This window comes from Amblyraja radiata, chromosome 22 (genome assembly GCF_010909765.2).
Source record: "Amblyraja radiata isolate CabotCenter1 chromosome 22, sAmbRad1.1.pri, whole genome shotgun sequence".
In the NCBI taxonomy this organism is placed as follows: Eukaryota; Metazoa; Chordata; class Chondrichthyes; order Rajiformes; family Rajidae; genus Amblyraja; species Amblyraja radiata.
The window spans coordinates 4,136,847-4,149,749 of record NC_045977.1 but is presented as its reverse complement, the minus strand read 5'-3'; the positions used below and the strand labels follow the sequence as shown (position 1 = coordinate 4,149,749).

The window sequence follows — 12,903 nt, the reverse complement described above, 5'->3', positions numbered from 1 at the left end:
GGCGGTCAAATCTCCTGCGGGATGGAGTCCCCGAAGTTGGCTGCGAACTGGGGACCACGAGCTCCACGATGTTGGTCTGCAGGTTGGAGCACCAAAGGCCGACCCCTAGCAAAGGGATCGCCCGCTCCAAGATGTTAAAGTCCACAGGCTCTGCGGTTTTGGAGTTCTAGAAGTCCCAAACAAGAGGCCGCCAACTCCACGATGTTAGGCCGCAGTGCAGGCGGAGATACGACACGGAAAAAGTCGCATCTCTGTCGCGGAAAGAGATGAGAAAAGTTTCTCCCACCCCCACCACCACATAATACAAAACTAAAGATAAACTAAAACATACATTTTACACAAACTCAAAACAAAACAAAGAAGGAAAAAGATGAATACAGACCGTTGGCGAGGCAACCATTGTGCAGCGTCCCCTGGTGGTAACTCTTTCATCATATGACAGTCCTGCCATCCCGGGAATTAACCTTGTGAACCTACGTTACACTCCCTCAATAGCAAGAATGTCCTTCCTCAAATTAGGAGACCAAAACTGCACACAATACCACAGGTGTGGTCTCACTAGGACTCTACAACTGCAGAAGGACCTCTTTGCTCCTCTACTCAACTCTCATTATGAAGGCCAACATGCCATTAGCTTTCTTCACTGCCTGCTGTACCTGCATGCTTACTTTCAGTGACTGATGTACAAGGACACTGTAGCGAGTCCAAACTTCATGATCAAATGATTACTTTATTAGCAAGATAAGTTTAACATGTGCGTTTGGGATTTTAACATAAGAGTCATTGCTGCTGCTGCTGAGCGAGGGTGTAGACTCAAGCCCAGCTACCTGTTGACTCATCATCTCAGGTTAAGATCTGCTGACCATTCCCTTAACCCATGAAGTCACGTGACAGTCCTCGTAACCACTGACGAGGGTTCGACAGTAAGTGGTCTGACCATTAGGTGAGGCCACAACACCCAGGTCTCATTGCACTTCCCCTTTTCCTAATCTGACACCATTCAGATAATAATCTGCCTTCTTGTTCTTGCCACTAAAGTGGATAACCTCACATTTATCCACATTATCCTGCACCTGCCATGCATCTTCCCACTCACCCAACCTATCCAAGTCACCCTGTATCCTTATAGCATCCTCTTCATAGTTCGCACTGCCAGCCAGCTTTGAGTCATCTGCAACTTTGCTAATGTTACTTTTAATTTCTTCATCTAAATCATTAATATATACTAGACTGAGTGGGACCTGTTGGGTCCCAGTTACACGGGAGACCTGGTTCCCCAATGCAATATTCTACCACTCACCTGTTCCCCCAATGCAATGGCGGGAGCATTCTGTAGCCGGGACACGGGGACGGCTTCAGGCGGGGCATGTCGGGGGGTGGGGGGGGGGGGGTTGTGTGGGGGAGAGGGTGTGTGTGTGGGGGGAGAAGGGGATGTGTGGGGGGTGGGGTGGATGTTGGGGTGGGTGATGAGGGTAAGGGGGGTAGTGAGGGGCGGGGGGTGGTGGGGGTAGGGGGTGGTTGTGGGGGTGTGTGGTAGTGGGGAGGGGAGTGTGGTGGGGAGTGTGTGGTAGTGAGGGGATTAGGTGAGAAGGTGTGGGGGAGAGGGGGTGTGTGGGGGGTGAAGGGGGGTTGTAGTGGGAGGGTGAGGATTTTGGGGGTACGGGAGGGGTGTATGTGGGAGGGGGTGGTGTAGGCCCCCGCTCGCAGAGGACAGAGCACAGACCCCGCTCGCAGAACACAGCCCCTGCTCGCAGTCAGCTTTATTCACCCCGCCGTCAGCGGGTTCCGGAAGGGATGTTACCTTCATGGTGACTGACAGGCGAGGGGACGAATCTGCTCTTCTCATGATTTTTTAAACCTTCGGAGCGCTCGGAGCAGAGGAGAACATAGTTGGCGAAAAATCCTAGCGATGTAGGGTAGCGTTTTTGCACAAATTTATTTACAACGCAGACCAGAAGTGGTCAAGATGAGAGTTTTAGTAATAGTATAGATAGATTGTAAATAGCTGCGGTCCCAGCAGTGAGGCTTGCGGCACCCCACCTTCATTACCTGCATTCTGAAAGGGACCTGTGAATTCCTAATGTTAAGGCTCTGCATGGTAATGATTAGTAAATTTACAGATGAAACCAAAGTGGATGGTACTGTCGATAGCCAGGATGTTTGTCAAAAATGACAGCAGGATCTTGATCAGTTGGGCAAGTGGGCTGAGGAATAGTTAATGGGGTTTCATCATAAATGGATCGATTGTAATCATGTATCGTCTTTCTGCTGACTGGTTAGCACGCAACAAATGCTTTTCACTGTACCTCGGCACATTAAACGGAATGAAAGGAATTATACAAGATGCTGGTGGAGATGCATGTGAAGTATTATGTTTAGTTTTGGTCAGCCTGCTATCGGTTCAGCAAGATATAGATCAGTTAAAAATTTGGGTGGAGAAGTTGCAGATGGAGATGCATTAGGTGGTGTATAACGGTCGGTCAAAGGTAAGGGGAACTATTTTGATGTAGACGTAGGTGGCATGGTTAGTAAGTTTGCAGATGAGGTTTGTGGTACAGTGGACAATGAAGAGGCTTATCTAAGATTCTAGGATGTTGTTAAACTGGAAAGACTGCCGAGAAGATTTACAAGGATGTTGCCAGGACTCCGGGGCCTGAGCTATTGGGAGAGGTTGAGCAGACTGGAACATTATTCACGGAGCACAGGAGGATGGGGGGGGGTCACCTACATTTTTGAAGCTGCGTGACGTAAAACACAATTCTTCCCTCTGTCAATTAATGTTTTTAATGTTAAATTATGGTGGAGGGGAAGGATGGGATTATAAAACAAATCATATTTGTAAACTTTATAAACTCACTAAACCTGAGTTGTTTAGTATGATATTGTAAGGTGTAATTGATTCAGACTTTAATTTGATGTCAAACCAGCATGGTTATTGAACTGCATGAAATCACAATGATCTCTTCCATCACAGTAGGATAGTTAATATTTAATTTTCTACCTTTTTCATACTCTTGCTTAGATGTCCCAGCAATACAGAAGCTGAATGACACTGGTCTACAAACGTCACTGTACAATATCTTAACCGGGTAAGTTTGCATTTTTAGTAATTAATCCATACTGAACACAAACTTAATTTCACATTTTTATTTTAGTGTAACAAATCAGATTTAATTGTTTAAGAAAGAACTGCAGATGTTGGAAAAATCGGAGGTAGACAAAAATGCTGGAGAAACTCAGCGGGTGAGGCAGCTACTATGGAGCGAAGGAATAGTTGACGTTTCGGGTCTCAATAGTTAATGTATATTGCGAGTGATGGTGATCCAAGCACTGATTCTGTGGAATACCATTTCCATCTTTTGCATTATGTATAACCACTTAATGTGGTTCTGCCTCAGTTTTTATTTTGGAGCCAATTTGCCTCATTCAACTGCATGGCCCCCGTCTAGCATGCTCTGAGCTTTACACCACTAACTTATTTTGAAGTCTTCCTTTCGTCTATTTTTCTTTCTACTGCTGCGCTTCAAAAAGATCGAATAAAGTTGATCATGTGGTCTTTTTCGAAATTGTTTTTCAGATTTTTTCAATTCATTTGAGTGAAAATTTTAGTATTATTCTTCGCACAGATTTTAACTTCAGTACTTCCCTGGCGTATAGTTTTGGCAGCTCACCACAGGAATGTTGTGGTAGTTCTGGAGGGTTTACAGAATATTTGGGCAGGGCCCTAGTTGTGAAGAAAGACTGGTCAATCTTAAGATTTTCATATAAAATAGATTGATGGGTAATTTAATTGGCACGCATAATGTTTGGGAAGCGAGAGAGCTAAAGCATTTCTTTCCCTTAGCTGCGGTCAATAGCCAAGGAGCATAATGAATGATAGAAGGATTAGTGGGGGAAATTGAGGGAGAGATTTTGTTTTTAATGAGTGAGGTTTGGAACTTGCCGTCTGAGGCTGGTGGAGGCATAACCAATCATTTTACAAAGGACCTGGGGCATCATTTGTTCAGCGGGGACATGGCATGAACCCAAAGGGCCTATTTGACCAGCACAAACAGCATGGGTCAGATCTGTACCGTGGATATCTATGGTTCTATTCACAGACTTCTGTTTCTGAATTTGTCACCTTTTTTAAAAAGTAAGATTGTCTGTCTACTAGACCCCTTTTCTACTTTTCTAAAACATTATCTACCCTAATGCTAGTATTATGCCCTGGAATCTTGAAGGAAATTAAAATTGTGTGTAAAAAAATTTCATGAAGATGAAGGTACATGTCAACCTGATGCTCTTCAAATGCAAGGTGCATTCTAGGTATACTGATTCGAGTTCATACATAATGTTAAAAAAATAGTGAAAAATTGCTGCAGGCAAGTTCTGTAGGTAAAGTAAATAAAGGACTGGATAGAACAAATTTGGAGGGATATGGACCAAGCACAGGCTCAGTTCAGTTCAGGTTTATTTGTCATATGTAGGTTAACACAGGGTCAATGGTACAATGAAATGTGTTTGACAAGACAACGGGTCACACCAGCAATGATATTACAAGGATAAAATTAAGGTTAAAAAAAAGATAAGATAAAAGTGACATTGGTAGGCAATAGACAATAATATATAAAATAATCAACATATATGATGTGTTTATGAGTTCAGAAGCCTGATGGCATGATGATAAAAACTGTTCTTAAGTCTGGTGGTGGGTCTAGTGTCGCTGGGTCATGCTGGCCGGTGTGGGCAAGTTGGGCCGAAGGGCCTGTTTCCACACTGTATCACTCTATGACTGAATAAATTTCAATGAGGAATGTTTTGCCAGACATTGCATGTGAGACTATTGTAACTGTCCAGTAATATGTTAAGATTCAAAATCACAACTGCATATTCCATTAAATGTAATCAAAACCTCTTTTATTTTGTAACATGTAGCCACAAGGGTTTCATTGTATAAACGAAGAACTGCAGATGCTGGTTTACAAAAAAAGAGACAAAATGCTGGAATGACTCAGCGGGTCAGCAGCATCTCTGGAGAATGTGGATAAGGGACATTTTGGATGGGGACCCTTCTTCAGACTCCATATAACCTTATAACAATTACAGCACGGAAACAGGCCATCTCGGCCCTTCTAGTCCGTGCCGAACACTTAATAATAATAATAATACATTTTATTTGTATAGCGCTTTTCAAGGACTCAAAGTCACTTTACATGGTGAGTCAAGAACAAAACAAAATAGAGCAGTAAGACAGAGATGCAAAGGGGATGGGGACATGGGACTAAGGGTATGCAGAGGTGAAGAGATGGGTCTTGAGGCGGGACTGGAAGATGGTGAGGGACTCAGAAGTTCGGATCAATTGTGGGAGGGAGTTCCAGAGCCTAGGAGCTGCCCTGGAGAAGGCTCTGTCTCCAAAAGTGCAGAGGTTGGATTTCAGATTAGAGAGGAGACCAGCTGAAATGGATCTGAGGGACCGTGAGGGTTGGTAGGGGGAGAGGAGGTCAGTGAGATAAGGGGGGGCCAAGTGGTTGAGGGCTTTGTAGGTGAGGACCAGGATTTTGTAGATGATCCGGTGGGAAATGGGAAGCCAGTGAAGTTCTTTGAGGACTGGGGTGATGTGGTGCCAGTATTTGGTGTGTGTAATGAGTCGGGCGGCTGCATTCTGGACCAGTTGGAGTCGGTTGATGTTGCTGGAATTAATGCCAAAGAGAAGAGAGTTACAGTAGTCCAGTCGGGAGGAGATGAAGGCATGGATGAGTCTCTCACCTAGTCCCATCTACCTGGACCCAGACCATAACCCTCCATTCCTTTCCATTCCTGTCTCGTCCATATACCTATTCAATTTATTTTTTAATTATAAAATCGAACCTGCCTCCACCACTTCCACTGGAAGCTCATTCCACACAGCTACCACTCTCTGAGTAAAGAGGTTCCCCCTCATGTTACCCCTAAACTTTTGTCCCTTAATTCTCAAATCATGTCCTCGTGTTTGAACCTTCCCTACTCTCAATGGAAAAAGCTTATCCACGTCAATTCTGTCTATCCCTCTCATAATTTTAAAGACCTCTCATCAAGTCCCCTTCTACGCTCCAAAGAATAACCTATCGTGTTCAACCTTTCTCTGTAACTTAGGTGCAGAAACCCAGGCAACATTCTAGTAAATCTCCTCTGTACTCTTTATTTTGTTGACATCTTTCCTATAATTTGGCGACCAGAATTGTACACCATATTCCAGAATTGGCCTCACCAATGCCTTGTACAATTGTAACATTACATCCCAACTTCTATACTCAATGCTCAGATTTATAAAGGCCAGCACACCAAAAGCTTTCTTTACCACCCTATCTGCATGGGATTCCACCTTCAGGGAACTATGCACAGTTATTCTTAGATCCCTCTGTTCTACTGCATTCCTCAATTCGCTACCATTTACCATGTATGTCCTATTTTGATTTGTCCCACCAAGATGTAGCACCTCACACATCAGCATTAAACTCCATTTGTCATCTTTCAGCCCACTCTTCCAAATGGCCTAAATCTCTCTGTAGCCTTTGAAAATCAGCTTCATTATCCACAACACCACCTATCTTAGTATCATCTGCATACTTACTAATCCAATTTACCACACCATCATCTAGATCATTGATGTATATGACAAACAACAGTGGACCCAACACAGATCGCTGAGGCACCCCACTAGTCACCGGCCTCCAACCTGACAAACAGTTATCCACCATTCAGTCACTGTTGAATCCATCTTGCTACTCCCCTATTAATACCTAACAATTGAACCTTATTAACCAACCTTCCATGTGGAACCTTGTCAAAGGCCTTACTGAAGTCCATATAGACAACATCCACTGCTTTACCCTCATCAATTTCCTTAGTAACCTCTTCATAAAATTCAAGAAGATTAGTCAAACATGACCTTCCAGGCACAAATCCATGTTGACTGTTCCTAATCAGACTCTGTTTATCCAGATCATTATATATATTATCTCTAAGTATCCTTTCCATTAATTTGCCCACCAATGACGTCAAACTAACAGGTCTATAATTGCTAGGTTTACTCTTAGAACCCTTTTTAAACAATGGAACAACATGCGCAGTACGCCAATCCTCCGGCACCATTCCCGTTTCTAATGACATTTGAAATATTTCTGTCATAGCCCCTGCTATTTCTACACTAACTTCCCTCAATGACCGAGGGAGTATCCTGACAGGACCTGGAGACTTATCCACTTTTATATTTCTCAAAAGTGTCAGTACTTCCTCTTTGATCCTCATAGTTTCCATAGCTACCCTACATGTTTCCCTTACCTCACATAATTCAATATCCTTCTCCTTGGTGAATACTGAAGAAAAGAAATTGTTCATTATCTCCCCCATCTCTTTTGGCTCTGCACATAACTGTCCACTCTGACTCTAATGGACCAATTTTATCCCTCGTTATCCTTTTGCTATTAATATAGCTGTAGAAACCCTTTGGATTTATTTTCACCTTACTTGCCAAAGCAACCTCATATCTTCTTTTAGCTTTTCTAATTTATTTCTTAAGATTTTTTTTACATTCTTTATACTCCTCAAGCACCTCATTTACTCCATGCTGCCTATATTTATTGTAGATCTCTCTCTTTTTCCGAACCAAGTGTCCAATTTCCCTTGAAAACCATGGCTTATTCCAATTATTATTCTTTCCATTCAACCGAACAGGGACATAAAGATTCTGTACTCTTAAAATTTCACCTTTAAATGTCCTCCATTTCTCTACTACATCCTTCCCATAAAACATCCCTAAAATGTCCCAATTCACTCCTTTTAAATCCTTTCGCATCTCCTCAAAGTTAGCCATTCTCCAATCAAAAATCTCAACCATTGGTCCATTTCTGACCTTCTCCATAATTATGTTGAAACTAATTTGATTGTGATCACTGGACCCGAAGTGCTCCCCAACACATACCTCCGTCACCTGCCCTGTCTCATTTCCTAACAGGAGGTCCAGCACTGCCCCTTCTCTAGTAGGTACCTCTATGTATTGCTGCAAAAAACAATCCTGCACACATTTTACAAACTCCAAACGATCCAGCCCTTTTACAGAATGTGTTTCCAAGTCTATGTGGAAAATTGAAATCTCCCACAATCACTACCTTGTGCTTACTACTAATATCTGCTCTCTCCTTACATATTTGCTTTTCCAATTCTCGCTCCCCATTAGGCGGTCTATAATACACCCCAATAAGTGTTGCTACACCTTTCCCATTTCTCAGTTCCACCCAAATAGCCTCCCTAGACGAGCCCTCTAATCTATTCTGCCAAAGCACTGCTGTAATATCTTCCCTGACAAGCAATGCAACACCTCCACCTCTTGCCCCTACAATTCTATCACACCTGAAGCAACGAAATCCTGGAATATTTAGTTTCCAATCACAGCCATCCTGCAACCATGTTTCACTAACCGCCACAACATCATACTTCCAGGTGTCAATCCAGGCTCTAAGTTCATCCACCTTTCTTACAATGCTCCTAGCATTAAAATATGCACATTTAAGAAACCCACCACCTCTTATTCTCTGTTTATTATATTTTTCTTCTTTCTCCCCTACATGTTGGATCTGAGTGCTTCCCTTCTCTGCCTCCTGCCTCACACACTGTCTACTAGCTTTCTCTATTTGAGTCCCTCCCCCCCAAATGTTCTAGTTTAAAGTCTCCTCAGTAGCCTTTGCAAATCTCCCCGCCAGGATATTGGTTCCCCTCGGGTTCAAGTGCAACCCGTCCTTTTTGTACAGGTCACACCTTTCCCAAAAGAGGTCCCAATGATCCAGAAACTTGAATCCCTGCCCTCTGCACCAGTCCCTCAGCCACGCATTTATCCTCCACCTCACTCCATTCCTACTCTCACTGTCGCGTGGCACAAGCAGTAATCCTGAGATTGTCACTTTTGCGGTCCTTCTCCTTAACTCTCTTCCTAACTCCCTAAATTCTGCTTTCAGGACCTCTTCTCTTTTTCTACCTATGTCATTTGTACCTATATGTCCCATGACCTCTGGCTCCTCTCCCTCCCATTTCAGGATATCTTGGACACGTTCAGACACATCCCAGACCCTGGCACCAGGGAAGCAAACTACCATCCGGGTCTCCTGACTGCGTCCACAAAATCGCCTATCTGGCCCCCTAACTATCGAGTCCTCTATTACTATTGCCATCCTCTTCTTTTCCCTACCCTTCTGAGCAACAGGGCCGGTCTCTGTGCCGGAGGCCCGGCCGCTGTCGTTACCCCCAGGAGTACTTATTGCCAAGGTGTACAGCCACCGGGGTACTCTCTAGTCCCTGCCTCTGCCTCTTGTCCTCCTAACCGTGACCCACTTGTCTGCCTCCTGTGGTCTTGGAGTGACCACCTCTCTATAACTGCTCTCTATGACCGCCTCACTTTCCCTGAGCAGACAGAGGTCATTGAGCTGCTGCTCCAGGTTCCTAATACGGTCCCTTAGGAGCCCCATCTCGACACACCTGGTGCAGATGTGAACGTCTGGAAGGCTATCAGATTCCATGACTTCCCACATCTGACATCCAGGACAATAAACTGCCCTGGCACTCATACTCCCCCTTTACCTTAATTAAGGGGGTAGTGCAGCAAGTGTAAAAAGGAACTGCAGATGCTGAACCCCAGAACAAATTACAAAGTGCTGTAAGATATGAGCAGGGCAGGCAGCATCTGTGGAGGGAACGGACATGTAATGTTTGAGGTTGGGTCCTTTCCTCCGATTGCCCTGGAGCGGCTGGTGCAGCGTCCGGGCAGTAAGTTTAAAAACAGAACGCGGGGCTTTGTTCCACAGAGGCCCAGGAGCGGTTGGAGCGGCTGGTGCAGCGTCCGGGCAGTAAGTTTAAAAACAGAGCACGGGGCTTTGTTCCACAGAGGCCCAGGAGCGGTTGGTGCAGCGGCCGTGGATGGCTCGATTGTAATCGTGTATTGTCTTTCCGCTGAATATCATTCCCTCTCCAAAATCCCAATAAAATTGGTCTCGGTTGGTAGCATGGAGATTTCCTTGCATGATAAAAGATTTTAAAAGATTAAAAGATTTTAAAAAACCACTTTACTAGTTTAAAAAGAAATGAAGGAAAATCGCGATAAATGATAAAACTAAATAATACACGGGAGGGAATAATAAACGTCCTCCCTTGGTGCTGTTAAAAGTTGTCACATCGTCCCTGTGTAAACGGACAAGGCCGGAACGGCCCGGTGGATAGCGACAGTCAGTGGGGGCCCTGTCGTGGCCGAAGTGTACGGGTGGTCGGGGAAAGTAAGTTGCCATCGTCGGGCCTTAGTTTACCGCCTCCGTTGTTGTTGACCGGAGTGGGCTGCTGCATTTGCGGTGCTGTTCTACGCCGGGAGCCCTGTCGACCGGGACCGCGGCCACAGGCCGCGGGTAGAAACCCGGGTCGGACGAAGCGGCCGATGGCCGCTTACTTTTACTCTTGAGAAGGTGGTGGTGAATTGCCTTTCTGAACTACTCCAATCTTCAATGTATAATTGTTTCTTTCTCTCTTAATTCCTTCAGGAGCAAATCAAACATCCAGTCTAATGATCAGGAAGCAACACAATCAGGGCAGGAAAATGATCCAAAAGTGGAAGACCCTGGAAAAACAGAAAAAAAAGTAGCTGTCGTGAAACTAACAGAGGCTGACAAAGCTCTGACTGGTAGGGTAAGGAAATGGTTATAACTTATACTGATGTTGCTGTGTACAGTGAGTGGAATATTGCAAACAATCCTGAATGGTAGTTTTGACTGCACAAAAAGAAAAAAACACACCTCCACAGATATACCACACAATCTGCTATCCAACCGTTCAGAAATTCGCATGTTTTGCCATGTGGCTCACCAAGTCACATTTACCATGCTCCTTCTTACCCGCTGGGGCCCTGTGTCCCATGTATACTTTTAACTTAAAGACACAAGAGACTGCAGATGCCAGAATGTTGAGCAAAAAATCAGCAGGAACGTATGGCATCTGTGGAGGAGAACGGATTTCAGGTTTAGCCCTGATGCAGGTTCTTGACTCAACATCAACAATTGTCAATAATAACCCCACCAATTGGTATCCTTTCCAACACTAAATATCCAGGTTCAATATTTTATGAAGATAATATTGTGTACTTTTTATACTTGGGGGGTGGGGGGGATAAGTTAATGTTTAGAAACAATCGTATTTCCTTTTTATTTTATGAGGATAACCTGGTGGTAACAGTACACTCTTTTATTCCTTTGTTTGCATTTATGTTCATGGTTTTAAACCTGAAGATTTGTCAGCAGAGCTCTGGTTTCTATTTCAGCATATCTAAGCTGACTGATGAAAAAACAAGGTGCAAGGGTGATATTGTGGGTTTAAATGCTGGTTTTCTCCTATTATCTAGTTCAGATGTATGGAATGATTTTAAAAAAATCACAAAGTCTCTTGTCAGGGATAGATGTGTAACATTAACTTGAATCCTGGAGTAATGAAGCCACACGACGCAGAAATGCACCCTTCGTCTCAAAGTGTCCATCTTTATTCATCCTTGCCTACTCGAGCCTATTTAAATTGACTGTAGAGATTGCATAACCTCCCACGGTAGTGTTCCAGTATTAACCACTATGTAGACAAAAACATTACCCTTTAAAGATCTTCCCACTGCTTTTGATACCCCTACCATGAGATAAAGATTATTTATGCAGTATCTAGACCTCTTATAATTTTGTGTACCTCAATCAGGTCACTTCTGCCTCCTTCGCTCCACTGCAACAAGCCCAGCCTATCCAATCTCCTCTTTGTTATTTGAGTTTGCCTATCCAGGTGAATCCCTTCTGCACTTTCTCCAGTGCAGCTACATCCTTCCAAAAGACTGGTGACCAGGACTGCATGTAGAGTATTGTGTGCCGTGTCTGAAGCGTCTCCCATCCAGGTTCTCCAGAGATGCTGCCTGACCCCTGAGTTATTCCAGAGCTGTGTCTTTTTCATTTCTATTCTTCAACCTATGAAGGAAAGCATGCCATTTGCTGCCCTCGCCATCCCATCTACCTGTGTTGTTTCTTTTTGAACCAATGGGCTTGAACCCCATTGTCTCCCTGTTCAGCAACATTCCTTAGTGTCCTACTTTTACTGTATGTTTTCTAGCCTATTTTATTTCCTAAAATGCTTTACTTCACCCTTGTCAGGACTAAATTCAATCTGTCAATGGTCTGCAATTCTCCATCCGATTGTTTATCCTGCTGTTGCCTGAGTCAAACTTCCTCGCTTTCCTCAATACCTAAACATACCTCTTGCATTCACTTCCAAATGCTAATATAAATCGCAAACAATGAGGATCTCATCACTGATACTTGTGGTACACCACTGGTCACTGACTTCCAATCAGAAAAGCATCCTCGTACTGTCACCAAGCCAATTTTGCCTCTAGTTACCGAGGTGCCTTCACCTTCTGGGCCAACCTACTATGCAGGACCTTGTCGAATGCTGTACTAAAGTCCATAACACTGCCTTCACTAAACTTGGTTATTTCAAAAAAGCTACCAGTTCTTTAGCCATACTCTCATGGTCATAGAGGTGTGTGCATGGAAACAGGCCCTTTGGTCCAACTCGTCTGCAATGACCAAGATGCCTTATTTAAACAAGTCCCAGTGGATGAGCATATTGGGGATCAGTACATAGAATTGTTAGATATGGCACCCTTTAAAAAAAAAAAAAAAAGATCGATACTTGGCACACTAAATGGCGCTAGATCCAGTTTGGTAGACTGAGACGTTTTAGCAGAAGTGGACTGGAAATGGGTACCTCAGTGGTACATGAAGTCCCTGGAAGTTAGGGTGGATATTGTTGCATGTTCAGAACAAATATGTTCCTATTAAAAGAAAATTCCCACTTCCAGAGCCCATGGATATTGAGGAA

At 43.9% G+C, this 12,903-nt stretch overlaps 1 protein-coding gene across 1 annotated transcript in view; it reads left to right on the top strand.

Moving 5' to 3' along the window:
- The window catches only part of abcc1 (ATP binding cassette subfamily C member 1), a 169,038-nt gene that overhangs the window by 113,278 nt on the left and 42,857 nt on the right, over positions 1 to 12,903 (top strand). The window contains exons 21-22 of the mRNA XM_033040273.1: positions 3,023 to 3,089; positions 10,539 to 10,683. Coding sequence (XP_032896164.1) covers positions 3,023 to 3,089; positions 10,539 to 10,683 — 212 coding nt within the window. The remainder of the gene's footprint in view (positions 1 to 3,022; positions 3,090 to 10,538; positions 10,684 to 12,903) is intronic.